The 13,021-nt window shown below is 59.4% G+C and overlaps 1 protein-coding gene across 9 annotated transcripts in view; it reads right to left on the reverse strand.

Moving 5' to 3' along the window:
• WDR27 (WD repeat domain 27) overlaps window positions 1-13,021 on the reverse strand; it is a 51,397-nt gene that overhangs the window by 15,790 nt on the left and 22,586 nt on the right. Inside the window, exons 21-26 of one of the 9 annotated variants that reach the window (XM_045842940.1) lie at window positions 12,214-12,311; window positions 10,845-10,966; window positions 8,254-8,351; window positions 7,575-7,677; window positions 4,352-4,450; window positions 660-2,784 (exon numbers count right to left, since the gene is read on the reverse strand). In XM_045842940.1, the coding sequence (XP_045698896.1) occupies window positions 2,764-2,784; window positions 4,352-4,450; window positions 7,575-7,677; window positions 8,254-8,351; window positions 10,845-10,966; window positions 12,214-12,311 (541 nt within the window). In that variant the 3' untranslated portion in view covers window positions 660-2,763. Of the gene's footprint in view, window positions 1-659; window positions 3,961-4,351; window positions 4,451-5,468; window positions 7,365-7,574; window positions 7,678-8,253; window positions 8,352-10,844; window positions 10,967-12,213; window positions 12,312-13,021 lie in introns of those variants that run through there. The other 8 variants (XM_045842939.1, XM_045842937.1, XM_045842944.1 and 5 more) reach the window with 8 other exon arrangements.

The following is a 13,021-nucleotide window of genomic DNA, read 5'->3' on the forward strand; positions in this document are numbered from 1 at the left end:
AAGGTTTTCTCCCGCCCTGTTAGAAGGTACACCGATACGAGTTGACCCAAACTTTTTAGAGAAAACTGGGCAATGTTTATCAAAAGCTGTCAGGAAGTGAGGACACTCACTCACAATGACACTTCCGAAACTCACCACAGAAGTGACCCCAAAGGCACAGAAAGTGTGTCCCCATGGACAGCTGTCACAGCGCGGTGAGCACCAGCCACCTGACCAGACGAGTCCTACACGCGGCAACCAAGTGCTGGCCAGGTCCATCACGGGCCGGACACCAAACTCCTCGGCGTGACCCGCCGGACTCAAACAGCACCTGCAGTGGCATGCGGTTTTCCACACACGTTCAGGGGAAACCGAGTTTCTGTGCACACGCGCTCACAATGGTGGCCTCTGCATGTGGGAAGAAGCTAAGGACCAAGGGCTGGTGTTTTTCTCCTTCCATTTATTTGCTTTGTCTTGTTTGTGTTTATTTTCTACTTTCTAAAATGGTGTATGTTGTTTCTTTATGCTCTGGCTCGTGTGGCTCCGTCGACTGAGCACGGGCCTGTGAACCAAAGGGTCGCCAGTTCAAGTTCCAGGCAGGGCACATGCCCAGGTTGTGGGTCAGGTCCCCAGTGAGGGGCAACAAGAGGCAACCACACATTGATGTTTCTCTCCTTCTTTCTCCCTCCCTTCCTCTCTCTAAAAACAAATAAATCTTTAAAAAATAAGTAAAATGGTATATATTGTTTGTTTAAAATATATATCGAGCATCTAGAAATATCATCCCTTAAGTTAAAAGACAATTCCGACACATTGCGTGTCTGCCTCTTAAACCCCCCATTCAATGGCTGCACATTCTACAGCTTGTGCCGAGACAGAGACTTTTTCTCATGGCCAAACCGCGCTCGTTAAGTCAGAAGTGTGATCCACTTTCTAATTCGGCTCCAGCTTCTCTTTGGGGAGTCGGTGAGAGAGGCGAGCTTTGGACCAGGCTCGCTGGAGTGAGTCACCGCGTTTGAGATTCCACTCGGCAACTGCTGAGGAGACGCAGCAGAGCCCGCGCGGCTCTCCCGGGGACGGTGCTATGTGGCTCTCCGCTGTGCTCCCCGGCTGTCTCTGTGCCGGGCCCGCCCTCGAGCTGACAGCCAGCTGCCGTGTCCGCCACGCACGCCCTCCCGGCGTTGCGCAACTCTGGACCGATGGGACACGTGCGTGGAGAGCGAGCTGATTTCGACACGACTTCTTCAAGCTGAGCTTGTAAATCACTTACAAAGCAGCCGAGCAGAACAAAATCACCGCCAACCGCCACATTCCTCTGCCATGACCACAGTGTGCGGGGCCGGAGGCCCTGCCAGGCCATCCGGAACAAATCCCTTCCCCGCGCCAGAAGTTAGCTCAACGACCATTAGAGGGAACACGAACCATCTTCCGTGGCCACGACTCCAGCACTGCAGCACACGCAGCTGCACGTGTGCCACAGGCAGCACGGGCGGCTGTCACGGCGACGGTGCGTGAGCTGCCGTGGAGACCCCCGGCCGCCCAGCAGGAGCACAGCCGCAGCCCAAGGGGCCCAGTCCAGTCCCTGCCTTTCCCTGTTTACCAGGAGGGAGAACGACAGTCCCACGCGCTGTCAGGAAGGGCGGGAAGTGCAAGCCCGACGCCGGTCAGCGGCACTCGCGTCACCTCCTGCGGTCCTGCTCCGCTTCATCCACGCGGCCGACATCCCTGTCCAGCCTCCGCAGTGGACACACGTGTTTTCTCACAGTCAAGCGCCTTTTGGAAGTTCTCCGAGTGCAAAGGAGCCCAGGCACCCCCGGGGGGCGAGGGGCGGCGCAGAGAAGCAGGTCTCCTTCCCTCTGCCCCGCCCCTCCCCACACCCGGCCCATTTCTCACTCACATTTCTGATCAAATGACAATTTAACACTATTGCCAACACTTCAGCACCGCACGCCAAGGGCCGCAGTGACAATCACAGTCGAGCAGGCGGAGCAGGTTCTCTTCACTGCTTGTTCACCGAGGCTCAGGGAGCTGCGTCCCCGGCGCCGACGCATCGCACAGGGGCGACCGGAATTACACCAGCCATCTTTTGAGGCACTTCCCTTCACTGTCAAGCAATTGTGTGAGAATGGACCAGGTGTGTCCGTCAGTGACTGTGGCTGGAATCAAGGCTCATGGAAATCACGGAGGCCATGTGGACAGCGCCTCCTCGGGGGCGGCTGGCAGCTGGGCAGGAGGCTGGTGGGAGGGCACTCAGGCGGGCGGGCCGCAGACCCTCACTTGTGACACCAGGGTCTCAGCTCACCGGGCCGCCGGGTGATGCCAGAGGACAGAGGCCACAGGCGGCGGATGCACAATGAGGGAGCTCGTGGGGACACAGCAGATGCCGCAGAGGGCCCGGCGATCACTGCAGTCTCAGCAGAGCAGGCGCTGGCCATCCAGCCTCCCGCAGTCCAGAGCGCAGCTGGTGGGGAGAGTCACAGACTCGGGGATGGACGACACTGAGTCCGCAAAACACAAGAGGAGCGGGGCCAAGACGGCGGCAACCCAACCTCGCCGTGGGCAGTGGTGGGTGCGCGCAGGGCTGAGAGGAGCGGGTGTCTGTCAGCAGCACTGACCCTGGGCACGTCGGGCGCCTGGACTGGACAAAGCCTGGCCAGCTCTCCGAGGCTCTTTTCCACGGAAAGTGTCAGGTGTGATTTGGTCACAGTGTATTCAGCAGCAAGATGGAAACTCAAGGAAAACTGCTCAAATAGATGTGGTGGCAACAATCTCCTTCCATTAAGTTCAATCAAAATAGATTTTTCCCTGTATTTTAAAATTTAAAATCCTGACCACGAGAAGAATATCGTATTTTCCAAGTTCTCAGGGTGCCCCGGTGTTGTGACCCCTCAACACACCTCGGAAGGAACACAGAGGAGTCCTCTGTGCCGCCGGGGGTGGGCAGACGGGGGGAGGGCCCCAGGGGAGAGTCCCAGCTCCCTGAGCCCAGCAGCAGAGCGGCCGGAGCCCCGCCGGCAGGCCCCGGGACAAGGGGCAGAGTCTGTGGGGAGTCACTGCTGGGACCCCAGCTGCTCTGCAGCCCCTAGGCCCGCTTGTCCCGCTGCTGCACCAGGCGCTGCGGGGAGTCAGCTCCGTCCCCCTCCCCAGGGAGGTCTCGGGGCCCCACAAGCAGGGCCGGACAGCAGCCCGACGCCGAGCAACCAGTGGAGGTCCCAGTGCAGACAGGGAGTCCCACACCGCCCCACCACCCACCCGCAGCCCCCAGGGAGGACTCGGCTGGGGCTGCCGGCCCAGGTGCGGCCCTGACTGGCCTCTCCCAGTTTCTGGAACGTTGCCTGGGGCCCTGACACCAGCACCGTGAGATCCTGACATGTGGCGTTCATCTAACATTTTGAGGGGGTCGTCGAGTCTCGTCCACGCCGGGCCCTCCCCCAGACATTAGACACAGATCACACACACTCTCCGGCCATCGGACGGGCCCCTCCACGCGCGGCATGGACCTTCCCCAGGAAGCAGCAGCCTCAGGACTGGGGCGCGGCAGGACAGGACCCACACAGGGCCGCACCCCTGGTAGCTCTGGGGGTGCGCATCCTGCCCAGCAGGGGTTTCTTCTCTGCCAGGGAGATGCTCGTCTCACTCGGAGATCCGCACCCCTTCTCCGGTCAACCCAGCACACGGACATGGAGGCAGCCCCTCCACAGAGACCCTGCCAGGGCCCGGCGACCACCCCAGTTAACACATCGGCATCCCAGTCTCCCCAAGGAACCTGACACACTCGCGGCAGCGGGCAGACACCGATGACGGCCTTCTCTGGCCCGCAGCTCCGGACTCACGGGGACAGAGCGGAACCGAGACGCCCAGGTCCTCGCCGCGTAACACGCCTTACATCCTCTGCACAGAGTCTTCCTCTGCGCTCTGACGCGAGGCCACTCACCATCTGCAGGGCCGGCTTGCGGCCCATTCACGTTCTCTTCGCTTCTCCTACAGTGAAAGTTCCTGTGAACTTGTGCTCCTTCTCCCTCCAAATCCTTCCCACGAGAATTTTCAAAGTCCTGTCCTGACTCCCTCTGCGCTTCTCGTCCTGCGTCCGTCCCTTGGCGCCAACTGGTGCCGGTGCCGCCTGTCCGCTCCCGGACACCCCACAGTCCCCTGACTGCAGCTGAGCAGGTGTGCGTCGGCACGGAGCGACACACACTCTGTCAGACAAAGCCCTCTAGACTTTTCTGTCTCCCCAGGAAGGTCCATTTCCTGCGTTTGTGTCCACGCACACAATGGAAACTAGCACGAAACTTAAATGTTATGAAGGCTCACCCAAACGACGACCGACAGGTACAAGGTAAGTAAGACCCGCGGGCACGCAGAAAGGCCGTACCTGGGGGACAGACGGGCTGAAGGCCACCGTGGTGACGGTGTCTGTGTGTCCTGACAGTCGGTGGGAGAAGGTGCTGGAGCCCATCTCGTACACGTACGCCTGGAAGACAGAACCAGCAGGCATCCTGTGTTGGGAAAGTCAACAGCCCTGTTACACAGAGACCGAGTCTGCCGGGTGCCCGTGAACTGCCGCAGCAGCCCCTCGTGTATCGGACAGAACACGTACGTCACCAAAGTAGGTTTACAAACAAGGCGCTTCTCTTCCCTCCAGATTTTCACGTTAACAAACCTGTATTATACTCATTACCCTATCACAAGCCTCCACCATGCTGTGAGCAGTTTTAAACATTTGCTCACGACTGGTGATTAATTTTAAGGAAGGAGTAAGCTCTTATACTCCAGCCTCTCGACTGCTGGTCGTTGGTACCAACTCACCGCCAAGCATTCCCCAGCTTGGGATGCAGTGAAGGAAGCTTGACTCAGCGCGAACAGCTCAGTTGTGAGGCCGCACGGTTCTGCCGCAGCCCAGGTGTTGCAGCTCAGCCCCCACCTGGCTACACAGCTCCGCTTGGGTTTTTTCAGCTCAGCCAGGAACAGGCAAACCCCAGCCTTCAGTGAAAAGGGAGACCCTGCTCCCAAAACCTGGAGGACCACTCCCCTATATATATGCACAGGAGCCCCGCCCCTGGTCCCTGATTGGTCTGTCCTCATGCAAATGAGGATGCCAAATCCTCAGTTTGATTGGCCCAAAAGGCACTGTCCTCATTGGTCATAATAGAGCCACTGGGATTGGTCAGAGCTGCACAGCTCCGATTGGATGGGGAAAGCCCCAGTCCTATTGGCTGAAACAGGATCCCAGGGGCTGTTCTCTAAGGGATCAGCGGCAGGAACAGTGCAGGTGGACGGCTCAGTGCATCTGCTCCCTGAGTGTGGGTTGTGTGAGGGGCCCAGTGCACCAACAGTTGCTAGGCTTTGTGTTTTATTTTTTATTTATTTTCAAAAAGATTTTACTTATTTTTAGAGAGAGGGGAAAGGATGGAGAGAGAGGGAGAGAAAAACATCCATGTGTGGCTGCCTCTCACGCACCCCCTACTGGGGCCCTAGCCCACAACCCAGGCATGTGTCCTGACTGGGAATCGAACTGGTAACCCTTTGGTTCACAGGCTGATGCTCAGTCCACTGAGCCACACCAGCCTGAGCTCAGACTAGATTTATTCATCTATTTTCTCCCCTTGCTGTGCGCCCTGCGATGTATACTTTCTACTGCCTTCACTCAAACTTGGTCTTGAGCTTTGAAAAGTGTTTTCTCTCGCTTTCCTAAATTTGTCTGTTTTCATCTCACACACTGTTGTCCAGCGATTTCACTTCCAAGCTCTCGTGTTTCTGCTTCGGCTGCTCTGTTAAAGTCTGTGTTTTCTTAGCTCAGCTCCCATGCAACTATACCGTGGGGCTTCATCGGAATGGAAGGCACACTTCTCTGGTGTGGTCTCATCGTCTGCGAGACGTTTTCTGGTTCATCCTCATCTTGTGTTGTGAAAAGGGCAGCCACACACGGAGCTCCTACGGCACTGTGGACTAGGGTGGACTAGAAACAGGACACACGGGAGGACACAGACGAAGTCAAACAGGCACTCCAGGGACACACTGGGACGGTGTCGGTGGGGCGCACAGGACATGCGTGTTTACATTCTGCAGTGTGACGCCACAGAACCAGCAGGCTGTGCAGAGCAGAAAGGAAGAGTGGTCGGCCGTGACTGGCCTCCCAGCCGCTGGTGAAACCTCCCGCTGCGACCGAGGGCATTTCCCTCGTCCTGGACTGCAGTGCGATTCTCTGGCTTCACATGCTCTGACGCTCTGTCTCGAGGGGCACACGGGTTCGGAGGAGGACACGTTCCGTGCAGACTGCCACCGCCGCGGTCCCCAGACGCCCCTCGTGACCACTGGCAACGCGTCGGGCCTTCGAGTGCACGGCACACCTCCGAGTCCGCACGCCGGCTTCATTGTCCGTCTTCCTGCTGCCGGTGTCTGTGCGTCTTCCCACTCCTGAGCTCAGTCGTCGTATTTCCAAGCTGCACTCGCATGTGCTGAATTAAGACACAGGGACCCCAAGTTTCAAGGAGATCCAGTGAGTACAGCGGGCTTGCGCTCGGCTTCTGAGAGAACAAGCCCGCACTCAGGCCGTCTCGGGGTTTCCTGGGTGACATCCAGGTGTGTCTGAGCGAACGAGGGTTGTGTATTCCACCTGAAACCAGGAAGGTACTGTACGTAATAAGACGTTACAAAAGACAATTTGATACATGGGTGGGTTGACTGGAATACATGGGTACGTGACTGGATGCAGAGAAACAAGTTAGAGGAAAAACCAAACTTTCCACATGTTTGTTGCTGTTCATGGTAGTGGTGATGTTGGCACAGTTTTTATTCAAAATCGCAAAAAGAGTAATAGCAAAATTTTTAAAAAGTATATCCAAGATGGTGGCAAATAGTTCATATTGTCAAATAAATGCTACTTATTTTAATATTTTAGGTTGCTTTAATAAATCGGCAAATCATTAATTAGCTGTAGGTAATCAATCTTGAGAATACACTGCTTCCTCTGAGAACACCTGCACCTCCTCAGGCAGAGATGAACTCCAGCGCCGGCCCAGCAGGTGACAGAGACGGCAAGAGAGCACAGATCGTTACGAGCTAGAAAAATTTCGAGTAACTTTTCCTATTTGAAAGTTTCATAAAACAGTTTTCAATATTCTTAAATTCGATTCTCATCAGTTAAACTGAATATTTCAGAAAGTAAATGTGACTCAAATTGTACGGTGATTATTTCCAAATAAACGTTATGATTTCCTTGAACTTTCGGAAATTTCTGCGAGTCTTTTTGGTTTACACGACAAATGGCTCTCTAAGTCAGTGTCTGTCCCCGACCTGTCGGAAGGTGCGCGTTACTTCGTTGCGTGTGCTGCTATCTGGTGAGGCAGAGAGAGCACGGCACGCGTCTGACACTCGGCAAGCAGCTCCTGCAGTGGAAAATGCAGGAGACAGGGACGAAGCAGCGGGTGGGGCCGGGGGTTCTGCACTTCGCTCAACACACCCCTGTGGCCTCTCATGGCGCACGTCGCTGTCGGTTAAGACACCGCTCGGGTGCGGCGGTCTCGAGACTCACACTCCCGTCTCAGCCAACGTGCACCAACACCCCTCCCCCTCCGGGGGCAGCGACGAGCACCTACGTGTCGGTCCTCGGCCCCGCTGGCCAGGAGCCGCCCACACGGGCTGAAGGCCAGGCCACACGGGTAGCAGCGGCTGGGGTGGCCTTCGAATCGGCGCTCGCACCTACGGGAAATAAAATGAAACGATTTCTTCGTTTTTAACACAAATCAGGATAAAAATACTGACCCATGGCTTTTCTTCAGAAAAATGGACAAACCAGTAAGATCGTTTTTCTATGTGAGGATATTGAACCCTCGGCAAGGATCTTTGAAAGTAATCAAAGGATTTCCAGAATCGCAATTTCTCAGAGGTCCAAGTGAAACGCTTTATATGTGAGGACTATTAAGTGATAAACATAGTGTTAAAAACATAAACTAACCTTTTAAAATCATAAATTATTTAAGTCAGTGATTCAGAAACTTTTGGGCGGTGCTACATTCTGCCAAGGCAGGGTAAGCTACACAGCCAACTACGTATGAAGTGCCGTGTCAGACGTTTGTGGTGAAAAGGCGGGCCCCACCCCGTGTGCGGCAGACCCTTCTCCGGGGGGCCCGCGTGAGCGGCGCGCCCAGCCTCGTCACGTCTGGGGGGCGACCAGACGCGCCTGCGGCCGTGAGAGCGCAGTGCTCCGTGCGGCCCACGGCAGCACGTGCCCCGCCCCCACCCTGGCTGCCACCCGCCGGGCAGGGCGGGCCTCACCTCAGGGTCCTCAGGTCCCACAGCCGGACCCCGTCACCCACGGCTGCCGTGGCGAAGAGGTTGTACGCCTGCGGCTGCTGGGTGGCAAAGGGCGATCCCTGCGGGGAAGCACAGGACAGGACGGCTGCGTGTGTGCCGACCCGCTCACGCTCGCCCGCCCCACTGCGGCCGCCGCACGGCTGGGTCTGGAGTGCGAAGCAAGGGGAAACTTCCTTCTCCTTTCCACCAGTTTCGTAACTGGACTCCCGACCCCCTCCCACGTGGACAGCTGCCGACGGCGTCCCACCCTGAGACTCGCCGACGCTCTCCGCCCCGAGGAGCAGAGAGGGGAGTAAAGACACGCCCGGGAGAGACCGCGGGACCGAGCTGTCGGTCTCCGCGGCTGACGGTCGAAGGCAGGTCACGATCCAGCCGGCAGTCTGCTGACGTGCGACCGGGCCCCGAGACCCCCGTGACGACCCGGGTGAGAGGCCGCAGGTGCCTCCTGGCGCTGACCCTGAGGGCACGGGCCCCGACTCCCCCGGCTGCGCAGGCCCACCGCCCCCCAGGCTGCGGCTGCTGCCACCAGAACACTGACTACACCTCGTGAGGGAGCTGACGGCACCACGTCCACACCGCCATGGGCTCGGAAACTGAACTCTCCCACGGTTCACGAGGATCTCCTTCCTTCCACGTGGAGAATGCCCGCAACATCCGGGCAGACACAACGAAGTCTGCCCGTGGGCCCTGTGCGTACGCTGCACCCAGGCCCACAGTTGGGCTCCTTTGCGACCGGAAGTGCAGGCTCAGACAAACCCAACAACAACAAACGCACATCGAGTCCTACCTCTGCGCCAGACAGCCCCCACCCCTTCCCCCCGTCACACCTGTGCAGTGCACACCGCTCCACGCCCACCTCCAGGCGGGCCGCGGCGCACGCACGCCCCGCATCAGCAGGGCCCCCTGCTCCACAGCTGGGTCAGCGGGACCGGCGGTGTCCCCGGAGGCCGCGCACGAGCAAGCACAGAGTCAGCAAACACCGGAGCCGGTCTCCGGGGCACGGGGCGCGTGCAAGGCTCTGAGCACAAAAGGAACAGACTCGGCCCTGGTTCCACGGACAGGCGGGCGGGTGGGGTCCGGGCGGTGACAGCGCCTCCCAGCAGCGCCGGAGGGCGGGCCACCGACAGAGGGCGGCAGCGCACAGGGTCAGAGGCTTCTGAGTGTCACCGGCTTCCCAGTAAACCCCAGAAGGACGTGAAGAACAGGACGAGTAAGAGAAAAATAAAACGGGTCTTTGCACGGAGATGCTGGCGGACCAGCGTCCACACAGGAGAATGACGAGAAGGAAGGTGGAGGGACCACAGCAGAAAGACCCCAGGGACACGGATGAAAACTCGGAGGCCGCCCTGGCGGGCCGAGCTGCCCGACCAGCGGCGCGGGCCTGGCATCGCCGTCTCAGCCGCCGCCTCACGCAGAAGTCCCAGCACGCGGCACAGGGACAGCCGCGAGCGCCCGAGGGCCTGCTGCGCGGGGCTTCCGGCCCCTCCGTCTGTGTTCGTGCAGCGGTTCTGCACGAGAGCAGGGAGCAAGGTGATGGTCTCCTCAGCACCTCTCTCCAGGCCGATGTTTTCCACATACGAACCGGGAAAACTCCCTCGTATCCTAATCTGAAATGTCCTAATCAATCAGACGCTGGGGGACACTGATGGAGTCAAGACAGACGCCTTCGAAGACCCCCACCCGACACCGCAGAGGCCCCTGGGGAGAAAACTGCCCACCTGCAGGGGCCCCTCCCACAGCCCTGCGCTGCTCCCCCCACCCGGCCCGGCCCGCCCCAGGCCCGCGCGCCCAGAGGGGCGGCAGGAACTGTGAGGCCTGGGCCAGCACTTCCTTTCCCACTCACGCCTGTGACCGAGCAGGCGTGTCCGGGACCGGGAACGCCGCGCTCAAACCGCGGATGAGAGTCTCCGCACCCGCGCAGCAAGACTTGACTTTGAACACCGTGCCCTTGCATCGTGACGTGGCCCGGCTGGCACTGGGCGGGGGGGGCCGCCCTCGATCCGGAAAGCCGTCCTGAACGTGCGGGAAGTCGCACCTGCAGCTGAGTTCGCTCCACACGCAGGTTCTCCCCGCGGTCTCCAGACGGACAGATGGACGGATGGATGGACGGCCGCTCCGAGGAGCAGGGCCCCTCAGACGGCACTGTGAAACGGGAACTCGCCCACACGCTCGTCTCCAGTCCTGAGCCCGGGCCCTCCGCGGGGGGTTTGTAAACCATTTCTCTGTCGAACGGAGCAGCCACACCCGAAGCCCAGAAGCCGTGGGCGCACGAAGGCTGCTCCGCAGCCGAGACTCGGTGTGGCCGTCCCTCGGGCCCTCCATGCGGGGACACCCACGCCCTCGGTGAGATTTAAGCGGGGTCAAAAACGGGCCTTAAACTAACCCAAGACCAACATACGAAGCTCAACCCCCACCGCGACGCGGGACTCTGCGCATGTCAACGCCAAGGCTGGGAACGACGCAACGGTCGACGAGACTGCGCCTCCGGCCAGCGGCAGGCTCCGAGCGCCAGCGCGACTCCTCACGCACGACATGCAGCGTGGAGCGCTCACCTTGTTCTGGCAGATCTGGTGCACGGGCCGTGTGTGGGCTCCCGCGACCACGGCTGCACTGCGGCCGGCGTTGAGGTCGAAGACTTCCACGGCCCTGTTCCGGCCGGCGGCCAGCACGAGGTCTGCGGGGTCGGGTTAGGGAGCGCTCGCGAGCCCTGTGTACGCGGTGAGGGAACGCCGCCCTGGGGGGCGAGGGGGACCGGTGCGGTCTACGGCCCAGCCCCACGCCGGCCCCTCGTCTCCAGGTGCTGATGGAGCTTGGGGGGCTTCGGAGGACAAGGGGGATACGCCGGGGTGCAGCGGATCTTGAGGTGGAAGTCCACGAGCTCCCCTAACAGCTGAGCGAGGTCCGAGGGGGGCGGGGAGCAGCACGGCAGGCTGACGCACAGGCGCTGGGCTCGGGAGACGCCCCGAGATGAACGCCAGCGGAGCCCACGGGGCCAGCTCGCGGGGCCCAGGCTGCACAAGTGAGCGGGGGAACACGTCGCCAGGGAGCGTGACCGACGGCAGGGAACTGGTGCACGGGGACGGTGTACGGACTCAGGGTCCCGTCGCCCCCAGAACTACCCAACTGCCCGTGGTTAGCCGAGAATGAGGACCAGTGTTCGTGGCAGAAAAAATGCACGAAAACCCCAAGAAGTGTGCACTGCAGACCGAGTGCCGGCCGAGATGCTGAGCGGCGGCCGCCGCCCCAGAGCAGGCAGAGCCGCCTCCACGGCTGCCGGACAGAACCACAGGCTCTGCCCGGCCGTGGTGCTGTGCTGCTTTTAGCAAAGGTTCTAGAATAGAGACAACATCTTGCAGAATGTACTAGAACCTTCTAACACCTCACGCCAGTCCTTATGAAACTTCAGCAACAGACATCTTCAAAAGAATCTGAACTGGGGCTTTGATAAATTAAAATGTTATAAAATAAAGTCCTGGAGGTTGTGACGTTTGCTTTTAAGTAAACTTAAATTAAAGCTTTTTCATTAAAAGGTGTGCTGTTGGCCATAACACCTCAGAGCATCACAGGTTTGGGCTCAACCTGACATCCCTTTGACTGCAGCTGCTGAGTCTTGCGGCCCCCACGTGGGGGGCGGGGCGGGGCGGGGCCGGGGCAGGGGGCGGGGCGGGGCGGGGGGCGGGGCAGTCCGACCGGTTGGCTGGCGTGCGCAGTGGGCGTGGCTTGGCTTTGCCACGCACGCAGTTTCTACCCACTGCTCTACCCGCCACCGAGGAGAAACAGCAGGTGAGATGCTCTGCCGCACCGGTTTTTCCCTGTGCGGGCTTTTTGCCGTTGGGCTGCACCTGTGCCGTTATCTAGAGTCTGCGTGCACCGCCCGCCCCCGCGCCCGGCCGCAGCCCGGAGCTCAGGGAGGAAGGATACGGGAGTAGAACTCGTTGACGGCGGACAGGCAGGTGATCTCCGCGGCGCCCGCCATGGGGAGCCTGAAGACCGGGCTGCATCCGCTCCGCTGTTTGTACCTGGGAAGAAGGCGAAGATAACCAGCGGCTCTGCTCGCCTCCACGGCAACGAGGCGTCCTACCTACGAATCACCCAAATCAAACAAGTTTTCACATCACCTAATAGTCATGTCTTACAACGCTGAGCGAACGTGAGCTACCTTGACCTTACTTTGCAAAACGTCATGAAAGAAACGTTGTGTGTGTAGCCAAAAATAACGCACTGCTGTCTATGAGAAAGCACGCTTTTCTCCTAGTTCTAAAGTAATTCTGTATCCATAATGAGACATCCAGTCGCTAATAAAGGGTTTGTATTGCCGTCCAAACGTGCTTTCCTCATGTTTCCTAAAGGCTTGATAAGCATGTGGTCTGAGCCCCTACAATGACCCTGCAGAGCGCAGGCACCGGTCAGCAGTGCTGGGAGGGCGGGGTGGGGCCAGGAGGTCCAGAGGGGCAGGGGAGCAGGAAAGCACGGGCCGGGTCGGTGGTCAGAGCACAGGCGGGTGAGGGGCCGAGCCACTGGGGGCTCCATGAGGATGAGCCAGGCCGCCAACCCCACCTTCCACTGGCAGGTTGGTGCTGCATGAGGTCCGGGCCCCCAGTGGGTGCTCCTGGGGTGACTTGGGTGCAGGACAGGACTCCTGCGTACAGGGACCAGAAGGGGCAGCTCAGAGAGCACCGCCCCACGGAGATGCCAGGGACAAAGTGGGTGACGCCCCAGGTGTGGGGAC

This window comes from Phyllostomus hastatus, unplaced genomic scaffold, assembly GCF_019186645.2.
Source record: "Phyllostomus hastatus isolate PE091 unplaced genomic scaffold, TTU_PhHast_1.1 phas_contig_40, whole genome shotgun sequence".
Taxonomy (NCBI): domain Eukaryota; kingdom Metazoa; phylum Chordata; class Mammalia; order Chiroptera; family Phyllostomidae; genus Phyllostomus; species Phyllostomus hastatus.